Source organism: Panthera uncia, chromosome B1 (genome assembly GCF_023721935.1).
Source record: "Panthera uncia isolate 11264 chromosome B1, Puncia_PCG_1.0, whole genome shotgun sequence".
In the NCBI taxonomy this organism is placed as follows: Eukaryota; Metazoa; Chordata; class Mammalia; order Carnivora; family Felidae; genus Panthera; species Panthera uncia.
In genome coordinates, this window is record NC_064811.1 from 40633823 (window position 1) to 40656106 (window position 22284).

A 22284-nucleotide genomic window follows, 5' to 3' on the forward strand; every position below is an offset into this window, starting at 1 on the left:
GGATTTGTGGCGCCCAGGAGGGACCCACTGCTCGTGCCTTACTGTGGCTAGAGATAACACATAAATCTATGCCTCTTTACACCCACGTGATTTGTTTGCTCCTTGTAGCTGTGTTCCTTCCTTTAGTGTTAGAATCAATGAGAGGTTTGTCTCGTGAGGAAATGGTAAAAACCCACCAAAGAGATGAAAACAGCAGAATAATAGTTAAAGGCCCACCTCTTGGCTTCTTCATGTTCTGTTGTTTCACAGCCATTGGAACTGCCCTTTTCCCCATGTCTGCCCACCGTCTCCTGGGCTAAATTTCACTTCCTCTCAGAAGTCTTCCCCGATCTTCTGAGACCATGGGCTCTGGAGTAGACCTGGGGCTCACCGGTCTGGTGAGACTTACTATTCCACTGTGTGTAACTGTCTACACTCTTCCCTCCCCTACTAGTCTGCATGTGCCATATGGCCTGGGCCATCTCTTTCGCCGTCTCTTCTGGGTCACACCTCGAAGTGGCACAAATCACTTCCTGTCCCCTTGACTGGAACTCAGTTACATGACTGCACAGACTGCTAGGGAAGCTGGGGAAAGCCATCTAGCTGTGCGCCCAGGAGGAAAGGGAAACAGGTTTTGCTCAACACATGGCGGTCTCTGCATGTGGGAGCCCACCAGAGCGAGGCAGCCCCTGCGTAAAGTCAGGGTAGCCCCTGTCTACCTGCGGTGGGTCCCAGAAGGGGAAGGAATTGCACTGATCTTCTGTTTTGGCTTTGTAGACAAACACATGTGATCAAAATCTCAATCGTTGCCTTGAGTTCATTGAACAAATTTCCAAAGTGCAAGGACAACTCTTCAGGATCCTCACCACGGCTGCCCAAGAAGGTGAGAATGGCCTGTGCTTCCCCATCTCCCTTCTTTTGTTTCTCTTCTCTGTACTCTCTCCCTGTGTGGCTAAACTTCTCTCGCTGACCTGATTTGTGCACTCTTTTAGGAGGACACAATGATGGTGTGGAAATAATCAAATCGCGCCTTTTGCCTTGGCTGGAGGCCTCCTTTACTGCTGCTTCCCTGGGAAACACTGTTGACAGCAAGGTCCCCTCTCTACAGGTAGGCACGCTAAAGGATCACCCTTGACTTTCAGCACCCAGATCAGGCTCTGGGAACTCAGACATGTAGAAGATACAGCTTTTACCCAGTGGGGGACTCAGCTCTAGTTAGGGGATTAGGACACAGGTACCAAAGGTGAGTTTCTGTTTATAGTCATGTGCGGCATAACGGGTTGAGGTGTCTCTTCAAACAGACCTGCATTCAAATCTCAGCGTTGCCTACTTACCAGTGGGGTGACCGCAGACAAATGAATGAGCCTCTGCTTCCTCAGCTGTAAAAAGGGACTGGTGATGTCCTACATGTAGGACATTGCCCACACTTGGCATTAAATAGGAACTTTTGGATGACAAAGTAGTCACACTGACAGTTGGGGTACCATGGGGCCTCAGAAGAGAAAGAGACCACCAGATGGGGAAAGCTCCCTGTTCTGAAAGAGTGAAATAACACTGGTGGAAAACTTCCAACATGAAAAGAAAACTTAGTTCTCAGAGGCTGACAAAGGGCATCATAATTTGCAATCGATGCTGGTGATTTCTGTGGGAAAAGTGTCAGCTTTGGAACAGTTGAAGCCCCACACTGGAAAGAGAATACATAACTCGTTTAAGGCATTGGCATCATTAAATATTAGTCAACTTGATTTTATTTATTTATTTATTTTATTTTTATTTTTTAAAAAATTTTTTAACATTTATTTATTTTTGAGACAGAGAGAGACAGAGCATGAACGGGGGAGGGCCAGAGAGAGGGAGACACAGAATCTGAAACAAGCTCCAGGCTCTGAGCTGTCAGCACAGAGCCCGACGCGGGGCTCGAACTCACAGACTGTGAGATCATGACCTGAGCCGAAGTCGGCTGCTTAACCGACTGAGCCACCCAGGCGCCCCGTGATTTTAAATATTTATATGCATTTACATAAGTTCTTTTCTAAAATGAAAGCATTTAGAGCAGGTTTTTCTTGGCAGCCTTAAGAGGCCGTGGTGGAAAGTTTCCTGCCTGGAGGTCACTGGGTAGAATTCTGGTTGCTCTTCTATGGTCATGGGTGGGTTATCTAACCTTCCATGTCTTAGTTTCCTCATTTGCTGAATGGGGACAATGCTTTTGCTGACCCGCTAGGGCCATTTTGAAAATTCAATGCGATAAACATGCAGCAACCACTGACCTAGGGTAAGTACTCCGTAGACGTCAGTTGTTATTAAGCAAGTTTTTCACCCCTGAGGATTTTCCTGTGCCGCTTAGATTTTTACCCCATGGGTGTTATTCTGAGTATAAAGACATGGGATGATATTTCAATGTCTTTTTAAAAAATTGAAGTGTAATAAAATATGGTGGTATAGTTTATCTGCAATGAAATCCATAGCTTGCTAAGTGCATATATCCATGTAACCCACACCCTATTAATTTATAAAACATTTCCATCTCTCCGGAGCATTCCCTGTGTCACTTCCCAGTCATCTCCCTCCTCCCCCATGGCAACCACTCTTCTGATTTTTATCATTCTAAAATTTTTTTTTAACATTTATTTATTTTTGAGAGACAGAGCACAAGCAGGGGAGGGGCAGAGAGAGAGAGAGGGAGACACAGAATCCAAAGCAGGCTCCAGGCTCTGAGCTGTCAGCACAGAGCCCGACGTGGGGCTCGGACCCACGAACTGTGAGATCATGACCTGAGCTGAAGCCGGACACCCAACTGACTGAGCCGCCCAGGCGCCCCATGATTTTTATCATTCTAAATTAATTTTGCCTGCAGTAGAACTGCATATAAATGGACCTATCCACGCATGTTCTTTGCTGCTTGATTTCTTTGGCTCAGTATAATGTGTTGCAACCCATCATGCTGTTTCCTGTATTCAAGCCTATTTTGATTTGTGTATCATTCCAGGACACGTTTGATAAGGAGAGACATAAAGATCGAGATCGGGACATGCAGCAATTAGACTCTGAGTTGAATTCAACTCGTAATCAACTCAACCAGGTTCAAGACGAGTAAGAGGAATGCAAGTTATCTTTTTTCCAAGAAGAATTGTTCTTAATTTTTAAGTTTAAAGGGAAAATAATGGCTCTTGTAAAATGTAGACATGTGCAAATAACTAGTGTGTGTGTGTATGTGTGTGTGTGTGTGTGTGTGAGAGAGAGAGACAGAGAGAGAGAAAGAGAGAGAAGGAGAAAGAGAGAGAGAGAGGAGGGGGCCCCACCTCTCTCTCCACCCTCATCTCTCGCCAAGGTCTCCTCCCCTAGTCTGTTGTCTACTCCTCACCCTGAAGCCTTTGCCTGCGCTCCTTCATGAACATGGAAGCCTTCCTTTGGTTCTTTGCATAGCTCGTTCTTTATCTTTCAGGTCTCAGCTGAAAGGAGATTTTTCTCAGAGTCTGTCTGTGACCATGTATATCGAAAGGTCTTCGTTTCCCCCCTGTAGTTCTCTTTCACAATGATCTGAGACTAGCACTTCCCACCATTTGGAACGTTAAAACATTTCTTTGCACGTTTATGATCCACTTGGCTGGAAGGTCCAAAGGGGTGCTGTCTTGTATTTGCTCTTCTGATATTTGCTATCCGCTATTCTTGTTGTATCTTCATCACTCAACATCATGCCTGCCACGTGGTACATTCTCAATGAATGAATAAATCCCTAATTAAAAAAAAATATGTTAACTTGCTTAAAGTAATGCTTGGCTCATGGATGTATCTCCTTTTCTTCTCTCTGTATATCATTCAAGCTGACAAATTACCATGTATACTTGCTTGTATGTACACGTACAGGTGTTCACACCCGTGTGCCGTGTCTTAAGAGAAAAAAAATCACTACTTTATTCATTTTTCATATTCTCCTTCCTTTCTTGGTATTTTTGCTTCTTTTAATTTTCTTCCATCTTCTCTGGACAAAAATGTTCACTTTTCTCTCCACGTATACTTTAAAAAAACCTGTAACATATTCACCTGTGAATGAAATCACAGCAATTTCCTTTCAATCTCCAGTAGCCTTATTGTGAAGCTATTGCTACTTTGGCTTTTTTTTTTTTTTAAAGATTTTAGACATTTTGCTCATGCATTCATTTTTCATCTTGAAAAATATCTACTCTGTTACAGGCATTGTTTTAGGTGCTGGGGATAAAAAGGTGAATAAAAAAAAAGTTCTTGCCCTTACGTGGTTCATGGTATGTTTGTAATGAGACTGTGTAAACCAAGTGTTGGAGGTGTCAGGAGAAAAGGAGACACACTTTGCTCGAGAGAGTCAAGGGTGGCATTTGCATGGGCATTCATAGGATGAGTGGGTTCTTGTTAGGAGAGGAGTAGGAGGAGGAGACCCAAAGGAATGTTGGGTAATCACACTACCTCCTGTTATTGCCTGATTGGCTGGGAACTGTGGGGATTTGGTAGCAATCCCACTAGCTCATTATTTCTCAATCTGCTTCACTGTCTAGGGGAGAATCCCAGTGTTGGACCCTTCTTCTTCCATCTAAAGGGAAGGAAGAAGACAGGTGTGAGTGTAGATAGCAATTGCACTCTCTTAGCCCCAGGACGACTATGAAGAAAGAGCCTGGATATTACAGGGAAGTAGGGTCAGAGAAGTCAAGAGACCTTTGCCAACCTATGATCTCTCGCTGGACTAGGGCAACTTAATTGAGAACCACTGGTCTCCATCCAATGTCATCCGCACACTCCCATTTCTTTTTTAATTTTAGATAGACCTAAAGACATAATATGATTTATTATGATTTGCCTACAATGGAGAGAGTCCTTGAAACTAACAGTGACCTAGCTATGTTGAAAACTCAGGAGACTCGTGCTCAATATGTGGCGCAAGTCAGAGGCAGATGACATGGAATGCTCGGTAGTTAAGTGTGATTGTGGAAGACTTTCTTTGTAGGTGGGCAAATAATGTTTTCTTCATATTTAGGAAGTCAGGGACAATTAAGTCAAACGCAACTCTACGGTGCAAAGTAATGAGCACACTGCAGAAAATGGTATTCGTATATTGCAAATTAGCATGAGTCTATTGCAGGAAATGGAGATCTTATGGGGAGACACAGCCTGAGGATTTGGTGTAATTAGAGCAGATGAATCAGGAGGGTGAGAAGGAGGAGGTGAACAACTTTCTTTGTCCTTTACAGTCTAATGTTAATAATTATTACCTAGTCTTTTAGTGGTAGTAGCTCTGTAATGTCTTTGTGTCTGACATTCAAAAGAATACTAGCATGTTTGTGCATACACGTACATCATAATATTTGCAATAGCATCTGATTGAATGCAGATGTCTCACAATTTGATCTTGTTTATGTTCAATTTATATCATATGCCAAAAGTTCCCGGGAGAACCTGTATCTTGATTCAGAAAGTCTGCCGATTTTGGAAAATCTGTCTTTAGTTATACTGATTTCTCTTACAGTCTGGCTGAAACTGAAAAGACTCTTGAAGAAACCAAGAACAGATCGGCCATATCCCTTCTGGCTGCAGAGGAGGAAATAAATCAGCTAAGAAAGCAGTAAGGGAAAAAAAAAAGACAGGATTATGGCAGCCTCTGATTGATCATTGAGTTTAGCTTTTTGGTGCTTCGTTACAATATGAAAGAAGCTATTCACAAAGAAAAGGCAGCAATATTTTTATTAATGTTTTACATACTTTCGCTTACCACAAAAACATTACCTATCTACTATAGAACATTTTCTTTCTTTTTTAAACTTAGTTTTTCAAATTTACATCCCAGTTAATTAGCACATAGTGCAATAATGATTTCAGGAGTCCAACCCAGTGATTCATCCCCTACGTATAATACCCAGTGCTCATCCCAACAAGTGTCTTCCTTAAAGCCCCTTGCCCATTTAGCCCACGTCCCCCACCCTCAACTCCTCCAGCAACCCTCAGTTTGCTCTCTGTATTTAAGAGTTTCTTCTGTTTTGTCCCCCTCCCTGTTTTTATATTATTTTTGCTTCCCTTCCCTTATGTTCATCTGTTTTGTCTCTTAAATTCCACACGAGTGAAGTGATATGATGCTTGTCTTTCTCTGACTGATTTTACTTAGCATAACATACTCTAGTTCCATCCACGTAGCTGCAAATGGCAAGATTTAATTCTTTTTGATTGCTGAGTAATACTCCATTGTATGTATATACCACATCTTCTTTATCCATTCATCCATTGATGGACATTTGGGCTCTTTCCATACTTTGGCCATTGCTGATAGTGCTGCTATAAACATGGGGGTGCATGTGCCCCTTCCAAACAGCACACTTCTATCCCTTGGATAAATACCTAGTAGTGCAATTGCTGGGTCGGAGGGTCGTTCTATTTTGCCCTTTGCTCATTGCCCCACCCTTCTCGCCTTTGACAACCACCAGTGTGTTCTCTGTATTTATGGTCTGTTACTGTTTTTTGTTTGTTACTCATTTGTTTGTTTTAAAATTCCACATATAAGTTAAATCTTCTGGTATTTGTCTTTCTCTGTCTTATTTCACTTAGAATGATACTTTCTAGGCCCATCCATGTTGTCACAAACGGCAAGATCTAGTTCTTTTTTTGTGGCTGAGTAGTAATATTCCATTGTGTGTATATATATATATATATATATATATGTGTGTGTGTGTGTGTGTGTATACATACATATGTATATATATATATATACACATATATAAATATAAATATATATGTGTATATACATAATATATATATGTATGTATATATATACATATATAATATATATATGTGTGTGTGTATATACATATATATAAAAATATATATAAATATATATGTGTATATACATATATATGTATATATATATATACACACATATATATATGTGTATATATATATACATGTATATACACATATATATATGTGTGTGTGTGTGTATATATATATATATATATATGCCACATCTTTATCCATTCATCTATCAGTGGACACTCTGGTTGCTTCCATATCTTGGCTATTGTACATAATGCTGCAATAAACATAGGGTTACATGTATCTTTTCAAATTAATGTTTAGTTTACTTTGGGTAAATACCCCCTAGTGGAATTTACTAGATCATAAGTTATTGCAAGTTTTAATTTTTTGAGGAATCTTCATATTATTTTCCACACTGGCTGCACCAGTTTACATTCTCACCAATAATGCACAAGGCTTCCTTTTTCCACACATCGTTGTCAACACTTGTTCGTTCTTGTCTTTTTGATTCTAGCCATTCTGACAGGTGTAAGGTGATATAGCTTCCTTGATATTATTTTTGATTTTTCCCCCCCAGAAAGGAAGTGGGAGTTGTATTAAAACACACACACACACACACACACACACACACACACAAATACCTTTCTGTTGCCTTCAAACATGTTCCATTGTTCTGATTTCTTCAGGAACACCTCCACACTATAGCTGGGAGTAGTGGTCAATTTTCCACTTCTATCTCCCCTCTTGCCTTGGTTTTCATCTCTTATTTCCTATTTGAAAGACCTTCTCAAATTCTGTGATCATATAACTCAGTGATTTCCAGTAGCAGCGATTCTGTTCTTTACTGTTGCCAGTGCAGCTTTTAATTCTGCTATTACATTTCTAGCTTCTCTGTGTACTTCTCTCGTTTTTCTGGCATTATTTTTTATTTTTTCAATTATTTGTTTACAGTGTAGTCTTGGCTTTGGGAGTAGAACCCAGTGATTGATCTCTTATATATGACGCCCAGTGCTCTTCCTGAAAAGTTCCCTCCTTAATGCCCATCACCCATTTAGCCCATCCCCCTACTCCCCTGCCCTCCAGTAACCCTCAGCTTGTTCTCTGTATTTAAGAGTCTCTTACGGTTTGCCTCCCTCTTAATCTTAGCCCTTGTCTTTTGACCTTCTATCACTGTCCTTTTCATCACAGCACATACTCTTTGTGTGGCTTTGCTACTGTTTTAGTCACACTTGTTTTTATCTTTATAAGAATGCCAATTGTATTTCTGAAGCTTTGTTTCTAGAATACATTATTTTTACAAGTTCACTGTTCCACCTAGTATTGTGGGTCTTATTCAATCTCTATTGTTATTTCCACCCCCCCACCCCCCCCCCATATTCCATCTGTTCAGAGAGTCAAAGAGCTAATGAAGATAAGACCAGCTCCTGGCCCTAGGTTTGGAAGGTCAAGTGCTTCCAGAGTTCTGTGTGGGACCAGCCAAATGTAGAACAGGAGGACTATAGGCACACTCTGCTTTTGTTGGAGGATCTGTGTGCATATTCTTTTTTCAGCAATCTCTTTTCATGCAAGTGGCAGAGGGGGGTGGCATTCTGACCCTGGCAATTCTGCTCTTTTCTGATTTGTGTTTGTGCCTGTGTATTTCCATCGGAGTTGTGCAATGTGGTAACGGGCATACTAAGCAGAGCAGCCTCGGTCATTAGGTATGCCAGTTGTTATTACCTTTCCTCATCCCTGCCTCCCTCTCTTTTCTTTCCTCCTTTATTTTTTTTATTTAAAATTTTTTTTTAACATTTATTTATTTTTGAGAGACACAGTGCGAGCAGGGAAGCAGTAGACAGGGAGAGAGACACAGAATCTGAAGCAGGTTCCAGACTCTGAGCTGTCAGCAAAGAGCCTATTGTCGGGGCTCGAACCTGCGAACTGTGAGAATTGTGAGATCATGACCTGAGCTGAAGTCGGACGCTTAACCGACCGAGCCACCCAGGCGCCCCTCCACCTTGATTTTTGTTTGCAGGCTTAAATCTCTTCAGGCCCAGGAGGAAAGCCGCCACAAAAACTTAGAACACAGAAGCCCAGAGCACTGGAGTGTGGACTCCAGAAGCTCGGAGCCCAGGACCTCAGAGCAGAGGAAGTTGGAGCAGCGGGTCCTGGACAAGAGGAGCACAGAACACCGGACCGAAGTGATATCCGATTATGAGAAACAGCTCCAGACGCTGAAGGACGAGATAGCGGTTTTGTCCGCTGAAAAAGCTGTACTCCAAGGAAGGTCGGACAAATTCTTATAGATCTTTTCATTTAAGCTCCTTTCGGTAGTGGTCCAAGGGTGGCTGGGAAAAAACGTGAAATGACAGCCTGAACCCAAACCCCTCCAATCCGGGAAACTTTGAATTGTGAAGGGATTGTGTGCTCGAACTGCACCCTTCCAGAGAGAGCAAATGCCTCCTGGATTGCCAGAGCTCGAGCACCAGTTAATTTGGGGCTGACATTGAAGCCCAAGGAATGAAACTGAGAGATATGTGAGGGGAAAGTTCTTTGGCTTGAAAGCCGATTTGGGTGGGGCTGTAATGTATGGGTGGTGCCCTGGCTGAAAGAATGTTCCCTGATATGAGGGTCCTGTTCTCTGAGACCTGGGAGTCCTCTCTCTGGGATGACGACCTGTCACTTTACTTGCTGTATCTCACTGTTTCATGGAGTGTGTAGGTAAGTGTTCTTGTGACATCCCTTTCTACTGACGGACAGAATGCTAAGACCCGTCATTCAGAGTTAACTGAGGACAAAGCAGGATGTTTGTCTTGGAGCGTTTTTCCTTGTTCTTTTTTTTTTTTTTTAAGTTTATTAATTTATTTTGGGGGGGGGGGGGGAGAGAGAGAGAGAGAGACAGAGAATCCCAAGCAGGCTCTGCACTGACAGCAGAAAGTCCAATGTAGGGCTCGAACTCATAAACCATGAGATTATGACCTGAACCGAAGTCAGATGCTTGACCCACTGAGCCACCCAGGTGCCCCTGGTTGTTCTTTTTAACACCTGCGACCTCCCTCAGCCCCACGGAGTGGCCTGACTCAGGCTAGCAAACCACTCCCACACCTGGTCCCCATTCCCCTAAATGCCACCTTAGTTCTCCAGTTTTGAGAGTCACTCTGTTATGTTGTGGTGGCACCAGCTTGTACTGGCCCCCAGGAACTGATTCTGTGCATTTCTGCCTAATAACTCCCAGTTCGGGGTGATGTCACATTAACAGCTTGAAACTGGCCACCATGGGAATATTTCTTGCACCATGGAAATCGTCAGACACACTGCCATTGACAGAAGGAAGCAACAGCTTCCTTCTCCACCTTCAGAGAGGGCTTTGTATTACCGTTTGCTTCACAGTTTCTTCTGTAACACTTCTCTCTCTGGGGGCCCCTTTCCTTTGACAATTTATACTTGATAGCAATACGTTTCACTGATAACAGGGCTCTACCATTCACCAAGTACGTCCCCCTGTTTTAGCTCACCGCCTCTTTCAGCCCCCCACTCCGCCCAGAAATAGGGCGAACATGCTGTGGGTGAAAACTTCAGGCTTTGGAGAGACGAGATGAGTGCAAACGGTCCCACTGCTATGGAAAGAGAACTCAGATCTTTCTCTCTGTTCAGTGTTCATCCCGTTTTATACCATAAGGCCTCTGCGGATATGCTAGTGCCCCAAGATTGGGGTAAGAAACACTGACAAGCTGATCTCTTTAACTCCGGCTCTCACTAGCGGTGTTACTTTACTTTGGGACCCTATTAACTTTTCGGAGCCTCGAGTTCCTCAGCTGCAAAATGGCCCACAATCAATGTTGACCTCCCGGGGCTGCTTAAAGGATAACATGAGGTGCGAGCTCACCACGCAGATACAGAGCGTCCGAGCGCGTATTTGACGCCTTGCGGAGAGGTCGCCGAGACAGCGGCTCTCCCGGGCCCGCAGCGGGCCGGGCGCGGGCCTCCCTGTATCTTGCAGCGCCTGCGGCAGGACCGAGGGAGGCGTGCGTCAGACTGCTTCTCTGGCTGCTTCTTGCTTGTGCACAGGTCGGTCCGGAGCCGCACTCCCAGCCCTGCCCCGCGCAGCCGCAGCCGCAGCCGCTCCGCCAGCCCCTCCACCGCAGTGGCCAAGGTCAGGAGCCCGTCGCCGAACCGTGCCAAAGTGTCCAGCGTGGCGCGCAAGGCTGCCCTCCTGTCCCGGTTCAGCGACGCCTACTCCCAGGCCCGCCTGGATGCACAGTGCTTGCTTCGACGCTGCATCGACAAAGCTGAGACGGTGCAGCGGATCATCTATGTCGCCACCGTGGTAGGTGACGCTGCGGCGGCTGCGCGCAGAGGCCCTGGGGCGCAGCGGGGAGACAGCTGTGAACAGGACGGCCTAGGAGGGCTGGTTGAACCTGGGGTCGCGGGAGGAGGGCGGCATGTCCATTTGCTGGCTGGCTGGCTTCCTGCCTTCCTTTCTTCCTTGGCAGATATTGGGGATGCATAGGTTTTCACAATCACGAACTATTCAGATATACTGATATTTCTATCGACCAGATACTTGTTGAAGAAATATCCATAAGTACAGGATTATCTCAAATGAGTATATGCTGCGCTGATTTGCACTGAAATTTCCAATGTGTGCCTACGTGCACCAGTGGGGAGATGTTACTGCTGATGGCTATCACGTGGTTGATCTTTTGTTCTCAGAACAATCAGAAGGCTGTGCTTGTGCTAACTCTTCTGTTTACTTAACTGAGAGTAGTTACTGAACCTGCTGGAGTATCAGCTACTTGAATATGGCGGATTAAGAGTGCTCGTATATAATCCTTAATTCCCAAAGCAAACATATTCGTTCTAAGAGCCCGTTAGGAGAAATGAGTCCAGTAGGAGTCCATTCTGACAAATGAGAACAGTCAATATTTAAAAACAAAACAAAACGCTGGTGGGACAGCAGCATTATCAGGGTCCACTGAACTTTATTCTATGTTAATTTATTTCAGAGGTCAGCAAACTATGACTTGTGGCCCAGATCTTGTCCAGGCCCGTATTTCTAAGAAAAATCCCACTAGACAGCTAAGAATACAAGAATGGTTTTACATTTTTTAACAGTTGCCAAAAAAAAAAAAAAAAAGTGACAAGACATCATATGTATTTTAGGGAGAGTCTGAAATATTTACTCTCTGGCTCTTTACAGAAAAACGTTTGCCAGCCCTGGCTTATTTCATTAAGAAGTTAGGGTTCTAGGGCATTTCACGAATAACTGAATTTTCCCAGTGCCTACTACATAACATGCATTTAATAAATATTTGTTGAATTAACGTATGCCAGGAAACATACCACAGACACTTGATATGTAAACACTAGATTGGTAATTTCATTTCTTGACCAGTAATATGATACTGCTGTGGGATCATAGACTCCATTGGCACTTTTTAAGTGTTTATGCAACCCCAGGCCGTCTCTTTCCTTAAACCTCTGCACTGTCCTGCCTCCTGCACTCAGGATTCCCGGAACAGTGATCACCTGTCTGGGAATTAGTGAAGGTGCATAGTCATATATGTATTTGTGTACTTTTCAAAATTGAGGTCTGTGTTTTCTCCCAGATTAAAATTAGTTTTGATCAACTGTGTTTAGTTATCGGAGGACCCATTTGCTGTTGAATCTTTGGTGGGTATTCTTTATTCCTTACCTTGGCCCTCCTTACTTCCCTTCTTCTATCTAATAAATCTGCTGCATTTTTTATGTGTAGGAGGCATTCCACGTAGCTAAAATGGCATTCAGACACTTCAAGATCCGTGTGAGGAAATCGCTGACACCATCTTATGCAGGGTGCAGTAACTTTGAGGATGCCGTCTCGGATTATATCATTTGTCATCTTGATCTCTATGATTCCCAAAGCAGTGTTAACGTAAGTGGTGGGTCTCTTAGTGGGACTGGTTTTCTGTTGCTGCTCTTTACATGGAATACTAATAACTCAGAAATCCATCCAGTGCTTAGTACTGCTTTTATGTAACAGAATAGCGTCCGATTTACTTTGTAGAACCCGGCATGCTTGGCGGTGTCTTAGACATTTTACAGGGGAAAAATAGTCCGACCTTTATAGTTCTCTTCTTTAGACAAGCCCTTAAGATTGGGGATAGAATACCATGGTGCTTAAGAGCCATGACCTTGGGGAAGACAGGTGTAGATTTGCACTCCTAGTTCTGCCACTTGCTGGCTGTGTGACCTTGCACGTTTACTTAAAAACCTCTTTGTGCTTCAGTTTTCCAGTCTCTATAGCAACAATGGTCATCACCCTCATAGAGTTCTTGAGAGGATTAAATGAAAAAAAGCAAGTAATTTGCTTAGCACAAGACTTGACACATGGTAAACGCTCAATAAGGGCAAGCTTATTGTTATTGCTGTTATTATAGATTATGAGCAAGTTGGCACATCTTCTACCTACCCAGAATAGAAACATAAGGAAATAATAAATAAAAGCCTCAAAGGGTGTTTTCTTTTGTTTTTGTTTTTGTTTTTTTTGGGGAGGGAGGGGATTCTCTTGGCCCTTTTGTAGGTCCTCTGCATCATCTTTCCTCCTTCTCTAGCAGTGAGCCTTTCTCCTTTAACACATGTACAGCTTTTGTAGTTTACGAGCTCTTTCCCACCCCCCACCAGTCATAACCTCTTTCGGATGATGGAGCTTCTTGTCACAGGTTGGTAACAAGGCAATGCCATCTCTTTGTTTTTCAGGACGTGATCCGAGCCATGAATGTCAATCCCAAGATTTCATTTCCTCCTGAAGTTGACTTTTGCCTCCTCAGTGACTTCATCCAGGAGATATGTTGCATTGCTTTTGCAATGCAGACTTTAGACCCACCCCTAGATATTGCATTTGGGGCTGATGGAGAAATTTTTAATGATTGCAAGTAAGAGACATAAGAAACAGAAGCTAAGGGATTTAAAAAAAAAAATCAATCTGTATTTCCTGGAAACAATTTAGGGCAAAGAACTCTGGGTGGGGAACTCAACAGATGTGACCTGACTTCCAGGTCCTGCCGTATACTTCTCTGTACTACAGGGCAGAGCCTTCTCCTGGGGTTTATTTTCTTTCTCAGTCAAACATGATTCAGAGGTGATATTATGATTTCCATTGAAGGTATTGGTCTTGGGCAGAACTAATGAGTACCCGAAGCCTGTCTGGAACACTTTTAAAAAGGGTGCTATAAAAATACAAGTGTGTATTACTTTTTATTTGTTTCTACTGAATTATTTAGGCCAGGTTTCTCAAAGTATGGCCTATGGATCACTCGTGTCAGAATTACTCAGATCTTGTTAAAAAGGCAGATTCCTGGATTATACTTCATGGTATTTTATGCAGTACGTCTGGGATGGGGCTCAGGAATCTGACATTTAACAAACACCTATATGTGCTCCTTATGCACACTAGCATTTGAGAATGACTACTGTAGACTTTCTGGGACCGTTAGATTTATTTTTTTTTTTTAATGTTTATTTATTTTTGAGAGAGAGACAAAGTGTGAGTAGGGGAGAAGCAGAGAGATCCAAAGCAGACTCCGGGCTCTGAGCTGTCAGCAGAGAGCCCGACGTGGGGCTTGAACTCATGAACTGTGAGATCATGACCTGAGCCGAAGTCGGATGCTTAACCGACAGAGCCACCCAGGCGCCCCAGGACCATTAGGTTTCTATCAACTTTCACATGATAAGTATTTTTTATAAATCAGAAGAAATTAAATGAACTTAACACATTTTACTGAAATTTTCTGGGATCCAGTGATATGGCTGGGGACTATTGGGAGGAGGCCAAGCTTGTGGTTAAGAACACTCTGAGGCTTGAGGTCTGAGGCTCTGACATCAAGCTGCCTGGGTTCAAATCCCATTTCTGCCACCAATTAGCTATATAATCCGGGGCATGGTACTTAATTTTTCTGTTCCTTAGTGCCTTCTCTGTCAAATGGGAGAAGTAATAATACCTGTTTCCTAGGGCTGGAGAAGGTTAGTTGAGCTCATTCAGATAAAGTACTTAGGACACTGCTTCGTCTGTAGTCAGCACACAGGAAATGTTAGCTCTTGGGTCTTTGTTCAGCCCGTAGAGTCATAGGGTGGTGGTGGCCCAATATCCCTACGAGCTTGTTAACGACAGAGACTGCATACCTTTCCGTCATCCCTCTTTCGTCATCCCTCTTTCTTTCTTCTTTTCTCCTTTGGAGAATGTGTTGAACCACGCAGAAATATTCATCCACTTTACCTTGTGCAATCTGCACACTTCACAGACCTTGGGGGCCTCCGGCTTCTATGCTTTTCATCAGCGGGAACATGTTGCCCCTTGGGGCACTCTGTAGCTGATACCTCTGGAAAGCTCTAAAGCTAGAACTGGAGTTCCTAACAATGCCTGAGGATTTGGTTCTACTTCACGTACTTCAGAGAACAAGTGTAATCTTTTTTTTTTTTTTTTCTTTTTTAAACCCTGGCAGCCTTTCACATATTCGAAAGCAATTGCTCAAGTCTTCCTTCTTCTGGTCTCATGGCTTTGGGTTTTTCCATATAAAGGGGGTTTGAGACTTCTTGACAAATAGATGGGTGTCTTTGGCCTATGCTCCATGCTCTTCTGAATATTCCTTGTCACGTGTCCACACTGAAAGTAGTCCCCTGTTTTGAGCTGAGCAGCCTGGAGGGACCAGTACCCTTATTCTCTATTAATTCCGCTAATTTGTACTTGTTTTTTTCTTTTCTGTTTTTTTTTTTTAAGTTTATTTATTTTGAGAGAGACAGAGATAGTACGAGTGGGGGAAGGGCAGAGAGAGGGAGAGAGAGAAATCCCAAGAGACTTTGTGCTGCCAGCGCAGAACATTGGTGTAAATTTTTATTTTTTATTATGCTTAATCGAGGTAAATATGGATACCGATTCTGTTATTGAAGAGATGGTTGCGGGCTTTCAGAATAGGAACCGGTGATAACAAGCACCCGACCATGGACTCACATTGAACAAGTCATGTCAGACTGAACTTATTCCTTCCCTTCTCAGGATTGTAAGAGTTACAGTACAGGAAAATTCTAGAGATGGAGAGCCTACAACATTGAGCTGAGCAGAGGTGGGGCTCGAACTCATGAAACTGCGAGATCGTGAGCTGAGCTGAAACCAAGAGCCAGACGCTTAACTGACTGAGCCACCCAGGCGCCCCCCCAGAAACATGTTATTTTTACTTACACTGTGGTTAAGTCTTTCGTTTCTCCTATCTGTGCAATGATACACTTCTTAGACTCAATTCAGGACCTCATACGTATCCACATTACATGGTATCTTATGAGATTCAGCTTATTGTTCCTGCCTGTTGAGCTAATTTTTTATACTGTCATTTGTTTCTTCTTTCCTACCCATCCTTAACCTTTGAGTGATTTTTCTATACTTCGTGCAATCATTGATGGAACATGTTATTTATCAAGGGATTGAGAGAGAGCACCTTCATTCAAGTTCTCATTGATTCATTAAGTATCTTACTTTGGATATGGGCCACTTTGTAATTCACCTACTTAAGTCAGTCATCCACCTATATTTCTCTTATTTTGCCCACGAAGACACCATGAGAAATGTTGTAGGATGCCTACCGGATTTCAGATGGTCTCCATCTCTAGCGTTTTCCTGTACTGTAACTCTTACAATCCTGAGAAGGGAAGGAATAAGTTCAGTCTGACATGACTTGTTCAATGTGAGTCCATGGTCGGGTGTTTGTTATCACCGGTTCCTATTCTGAAAGCCCGCAACCATCTCTTCAATAACAGAATCATATTTATCCATATTTACCTCGACTAAGCGTGATAAAAAATAAAAATTTACACCAATGTTCATTTCTCCAGTGATGCTACATCATTGCTTAACTTCTCTTTCTTGTTCTTTTGTGTGTTTAAAATAGGTACCGTCGCAGCTATGACTCCGATTTCACTGCTCCCTTGGTCTTCTATCACGTGTGGCCTGCTCTCATGGAGAATGACTGTGTCATTATGAAGGGAGAAGCTGTCACCAAGAGAGGGGCCTTTGTACGGTGGCCTTGCATAGTGACAATTCATCCCAAGTGTTTGATTCACAAGTTCGAGAACATTTATAAACCCAGAGATTCTATAGAAGCAGTTCATAAAGAGTTGCTTGATAAGGTTTCATACAAAGGAGAGGAAAGGGACTGGCTAGGAAAGAAGAGATACTTCTCTTTGTTTCTTCCGTGATTCCTCATAATTTTCTGGCAGCAATTTCTTTGTTGCTTTCTTTATAAGATGCAACTCATCATATTTGCCTCCTCCTTAGAAATATTATGCTGTTATAAGGGCAAAGCTCTTTGAGCTCATCTTATTGGAGGCCCTCTCTCATTCTAAGCATTTGGAAGTGATCAATGAACTTTCAGGAAACAGTTGGCCAAAGTTTCACTGACAGAGAACCATTTTGGGAAATGACGAATGTACTCTGTTTTCTCTCCTTGGTATGATGTGTAGGGAAGGGGGAGGGATGGAAAAAAGAAGGCAGAGGAGATGGGGAGAGAGCAGGCAATCAGTTTTGGAGGGTTGCTTCCTATATACATTGGTTGTAAAATGTTTTTAACATGGTAAATAATTGGGCAGCCCTCAAAATGGAGTAGTAGGTGTGCAAGTGTGTGAGTGTGTGTTGTGGTGAGTGTTGGGTGGCCACAGGGGCTTGGGTATTCTGTATAGTTCCCATGTGGAGTTTTAACCCTGCCCTTCCTAGAGAGAGTTAAGTGGATTGTGAAGAGAAGCTCCTCGGTCCAGTGCAAAGCCACCGTCTGGGTGGTCTCAGTTCCTGTTCTCTTTGAACAAGAGAATAGGGAAGGGCTTCATAGCAGCTTTTCACACATACACTGGTGAACAAGAGTGGAGTATTTTAAGAGAACTTAAGGGTGTTTGCAGCTTAAACATTCTACTATAGTGAATGGTATCTCAACAAAATATTTTGTGCTATGAAATGGGGGGGTGTTGATCTGACAACAACCACACGGGGTCTGTGACGAACGACCTCACAGAACGTGCTCCTTGCTCCTACAACAATCACCGTTTGTTAATAAATTCCAACTGGAGATTCTCTCCAGTGATTCCAACTGGAGATTCCTCCTTAGAAAAGGAGGGAGAGGAAATAGCCGCTATTCATGTATTCTACATCAAACAGGCATTTCAACTTCCTTCCTTTCCCAGCTTAAACTCCTAAAACAAAATATGAAGATCCTAAAAGGAAGGACTTGGATTAAAGGAAAAGGATTTAGTTAATAGATGGGCAGCAGTGGTGGTTCATTCCTTCCATACCTTCCTCCCTCATTCATGAATTCATCTCATTCAACAATATTTATTTTTTCAATAGTTATTTACGACCCAAGCACGGTGTTCAGGTACTGGGGATTCAGCAGTGAACAAAAGAGGCCCAAATCCTTGCCCACGTGGGTTTTACATTCTCCCAACACTTGCAAGCTTGAATGTAGGTCTAACAATTTACTCATCAAAACAAAGTTCTAGCACCAAGAATTTGAATATTGCAAAGTTCATTGTAATGGAATTTATCTGAGAAATACTCTTAAGTTATTGTCAAATATTGGGTAGCTGTAAGAAATGAAGAGTGTATCCTCATGCTGATTGGTGCCCAGTAATGGGCAAGTGTAATCATAACAGCAGAACCTCTCATTCTGTGGGGTAGACATTCGTTTTAGGCCATGTAAGTTTTCACAAACTATTGACTATTTCTCTCTTTTTTTAGTGGAATTCAGTGCGACCTGTAAGTCGATGTCGAAGCAGGAGTTTAAGTCCCATCTGCCCCCGTAGCCATATTGGTTTAAGCACGGTGCGTATCTAACCATTTTTACACAAAGCATCTTAATGGTTGACACTTTTTTTTCCTCAGAAGTCACCAATGCCAGAGGTGATTGTATGTCTATACGTAGAAAGAGAACTCATTGCGATAATCCCAAACTAATTTTTATGCTACCTTGGGCTAAGGCATTTATCATTCTAGAAAGAAGGAAGTAGAGGCAGTTTTTTTCTTAATTACTTCAAAGAATAATAGTCTTCACTTATTTCATAGTTTTATTTTTGCTTTGGAATGAAAGTGAGCTAATAGATAAAGTCTTCTGAACAGAAGATGGGAGTGATCTGGGCACAGGTCCTTGATTTCTCTTAAACAGATTGCATGAGTTTGGAGAAATTGCTCAAATAGTCTAGATTTCAAAACCGTATGAAGGGCACTGCAGGTATTAATTTTCCACCAAACTTCAAAGTAGGAAGAATAACATTAGTCTCCTTGAGTATTAGTTCTTGGGGGGGATTACTAGTACCTCTTTTTAAGAAAAAGAACAGCAGGGGTGCCTGGGTGGCTCAGTCGGTTGAGCGTGCGTCTGACTTCGGCTCAGGTCTGATCTCACTGTTTGTGAGTTCAAGCCCCGCATCGAGCTCTGTACTGATAGCTTAGAGCCTGGAGCCCACTACAGATTCTGTGTCTCCCTCTCTCTCTGACACTCTCCTGCTCACACTTTGTGTCTCTCTCTCTTAAAAATAAATAAACATTAAAAAATATTTAAAAAAATAACAGCAAAAACATTTCTGAAAACCAAAAACATTGTTGTGATGTATCACTGTTAATTTATTCAACAAATAATATTTAGTCAATGCCTTTTGAATATAGGGCTGGACCACGTCATATGAACACCAGATAGGCTAACAATTTGCTGTTTCTTCAAATAGAAATTCTTTAAGTATTTGTTCAGTCTTGTTTTAGGGAGAGTGGTGGAGAAGGAGAACCAGATCTGGCAGGACTCCACTTCTCTGAAATCTCTGGCAATGCATCTCTAGCTATAAACTTCTACAACTCCCTCCGTAAAACAAAACCCAAAATAACTGCCATCCCACTCCATTAATAAGATCTACTTTTCTGAGTTTAGTGAGCATCTGTTACTTCAGCATGCTCTTTATCAAATACTCCTCTGTTTCTGATGGATGCTAGATTTGGAGGGGGACAGAAAAATGATGAAAACATGGTCTCTTCCCTGAATGGGTTTCAATATAGGAAGATCGATATGATTTAAACAGAGTGACTGAGTGTGGTTTATGCCACAGGCCATGCAAGAGGCACGAAGAACTAGAGCTATGAGAGAAGGTAGGAAGTCTTTCTGTCCTTGATAGTGAGGAAGGGGATCATGGGGATCTGACTGGTTAAAATGGTTGGAATTTTAATGCGCTGGGACATTGAGGAGAGATATCCAGAAAAGGGAAATGGCCTGAGAATGGAAAAGGCATGTATCTGATACAGATCTTCTGCTTTTGGAGATTTTAATATCACTCACTTATCCATATTCATGAATAAGTATTTATAGTAGGTAAAAGCAAAAGGATAGTGCATTTAGTGGACTGATAAATGAAAAGGAAATCTTGAGAGTTTTATCCTGGAAGAATCACAATCCCCTTATTCTAAGAGGGCATGGCTTATCCAAAAAAAGCAATATTAGACACCTATAGTGCTTATAGCCATGGCAGATTTTTCCTCTGGATTCTCACTAGAAGACTTATTGGTGGGCAATGTCCCTCTAATAAAGCCCTTTTACATGTTTCACACACCTTCTTTCTCTTTCCTGCTTTGTGCCCAAGGAGAACCAAGTAATTTAAACTTTAGATGAGAATAAAATATATTCTTCTTCTTTTATTTTTTTTTAAATAGGCTCCATGCCCAATGTGGTGCTTGAACTCATGACCCTGAGATCAAGAGTTGCATGCTCTACTGACTACGCCAGCCAGGCATCCCTAAAATATATTCTTTTCTTTTTTAATTTTTAAAAATGCTTCTATTATTTTTGAGAGAGAGAGAGACAGACAGAGCATGACCTGGGGAGGGCCAGAGAGAGAGGGAGACACAGAATCCAAAGCAGGCTCCAGGCTCCGAGCTGTCAGCACAGAGCCCGACGCGGGGTTTGAACCCACAAACTGTGAGATCATGACCTGAGCTGAAGTCAGAGGCTTAACCGACTGAGCCACTCGGAAGCCCCTAAAATATATTCTTAATGGTGGAACTGCTGCCCCCTTTCTGTCTCTGCACCCTCCTCTTCTTACAATGACTGGATACACCTGCAAAATATAATACAAATGTTTAGAGTGGTCTAGTTTTTGGCTTATTCGAGGTCTTGATGCATCCAGAACAGCTGTCATCTTTGTTAGTGTTTATTTATCTAAAGTTTGTGAAAGTTCAGAGCAAGATGTTGCTTGTAGTCTGTTATCTCTGAGCCATAACAGGTTTGTAGGTAGAGGTGTTGGCTTTTGCTTAGTGAAAGCAAAGGTGAGTTTTGGAAAAATGATTCTTTTCTGGCTCCCCAGGGATCTTCCTTAATGGGGCAGGGTTTTGGACACATGACACGATTCATATAAAGATCTGTCAGAGAGTATTCTGTCATTTTAATTTTAATTAATTATAATGCCATTAATTATTATTTTCTGGAAAGCGCTGAATTCAGCATGGCCATTCAATGGCCACTGAGCATCCAATCTCCCAGTCTTCCACAGCCATTAAAACAACAAACAAACAGACTAGGCAACTGAGTCCAGATTTCAATCAGTGACACAGTTTAAGCCAAACTGAGCACCCGTTACTTCAGGAAATATAAGAGGAATCGTATTGCTCAACCTTAGGGGTGACATCATCGTTCTAACGTACCTCAGAACAACTACCTAGCTGGTTTTAGGAAGAAAATGTGAAAAAGATTCATTCTTTGAGCTCTGTCTACTGTGTAATTAACATTACTCTTTTGTATTTTCCAGGTATCTCGAAGCCGGAGTCCTTCTCCAATAAGATGTGGATTGCCGAGTAAGTGGGATGGTTTAGACGGCACAAGTTTTGTACTTTTCAATGCTCTTTTTGGTACTCAGCGTTGTGCTGCAAAATGAATGTTTTGCCTCCTAGGGAACATCTTTGAACCCCCCCACCTCGTCCTTTTCATTTCTGGGCCCTCTCGTTGATGGTGCCCGAGCAGGTCCCACGGGTGACACAGAAGGAACTCCCAATCGAGAGGTTTTATTGATGTAAACCCAGATTGACCACCCCAGTTTCATTTAGATCCTTCCAAGAGATATTCTGAGAAAGTGTCCATAATCACAAACTGTTTGTTTTTCTCCCTAGGGTTTTAAAACCACCAGACATGTTACCTTGCCACAGGACGTCTGCAACAGCCAACTTCCCCCGTGCCTCTGTCTCCTGTGTCTGCCTCAGAACTCACTTAAGATAATGTGAAAAGGCAATTCTGTGTATCACTCCACACAGAGAGTTAAATGTTTTGGCTTAGCGTGTTTGTAACTTTCCGATATATTGCATAATTATTTTATAGACACAAATTCCATTAATTTGATAAAAACCATTGCATAAGTGTTTAGGATCATATTCATTTGAAGCAAAGGCCATTGCAGAGGTTTAGGGATTGCCTCCTGAAATGCTAGGATCTTTTGCAGCAACTATACAAACGCTGAGCCTGACCTGAGCTGACAGAGTCAGTTTAGCTTATAAACAGATCGTAAATATTATAGTGGCTG

General features: G+C 42.4%; 1 protein-coding gene across 4 annotated transcripts in view; it reads left to right on the plus strand.

The window, feature by feature from the left end:
- The window catches only part of SPATA18 (spermatogenesis associated 18), a 35734-nt gene extending 13694 nt beyond the window's left edge, over positions 1–22040 (plus strand). The window contains exons 2-13 of one of the 4 annotated variants that reach the window (XM_049632062.1): positions 757–862; positions 972–1087; positions 2966–3069; positions 5471–5566; positions 8762–9013; positions 10795–11053; positions 12482–12640; positions 13465–13640; positions 16644–16767; positions 18479–18562; positions 21520–21565; positions 21878–22040. In XM_049632062.1, coding sequence (XP_049488019.1) covers positions 757–862; positions 972–1087; positions 2966–3069; positions 5471–5566; positions 8762–9013; positions 10795–11053; positions 12482–12640; positions 13465–13640; positions 16644–16767; positions 18479–18562; positions 21520–21565; positions 21878–21885 — 1530 coding nt within the window. In that variant the 3' untranslated portion in view covers positions 21886–22040. Of the gene's footprint in view, positions 1–756; positions 863–971; positions 1088–2965; positions 3081–5470; positions 5567–8761; positions 9014–10794; positions 11054–12481; positions 12641–13464; positions 13641–16643; positions 16818–18478; positions 18563–21519; positions 21566–21877 lie in introns of those variants that run through there. The other 3 variants (XR_007458106.1, XM_049632063.1, XM_049632064.1) reach the window with 3 other exon arrangements.
- The last annotated feature ends 244 nt before the right edge of the window (positions 22041–22284 follow it).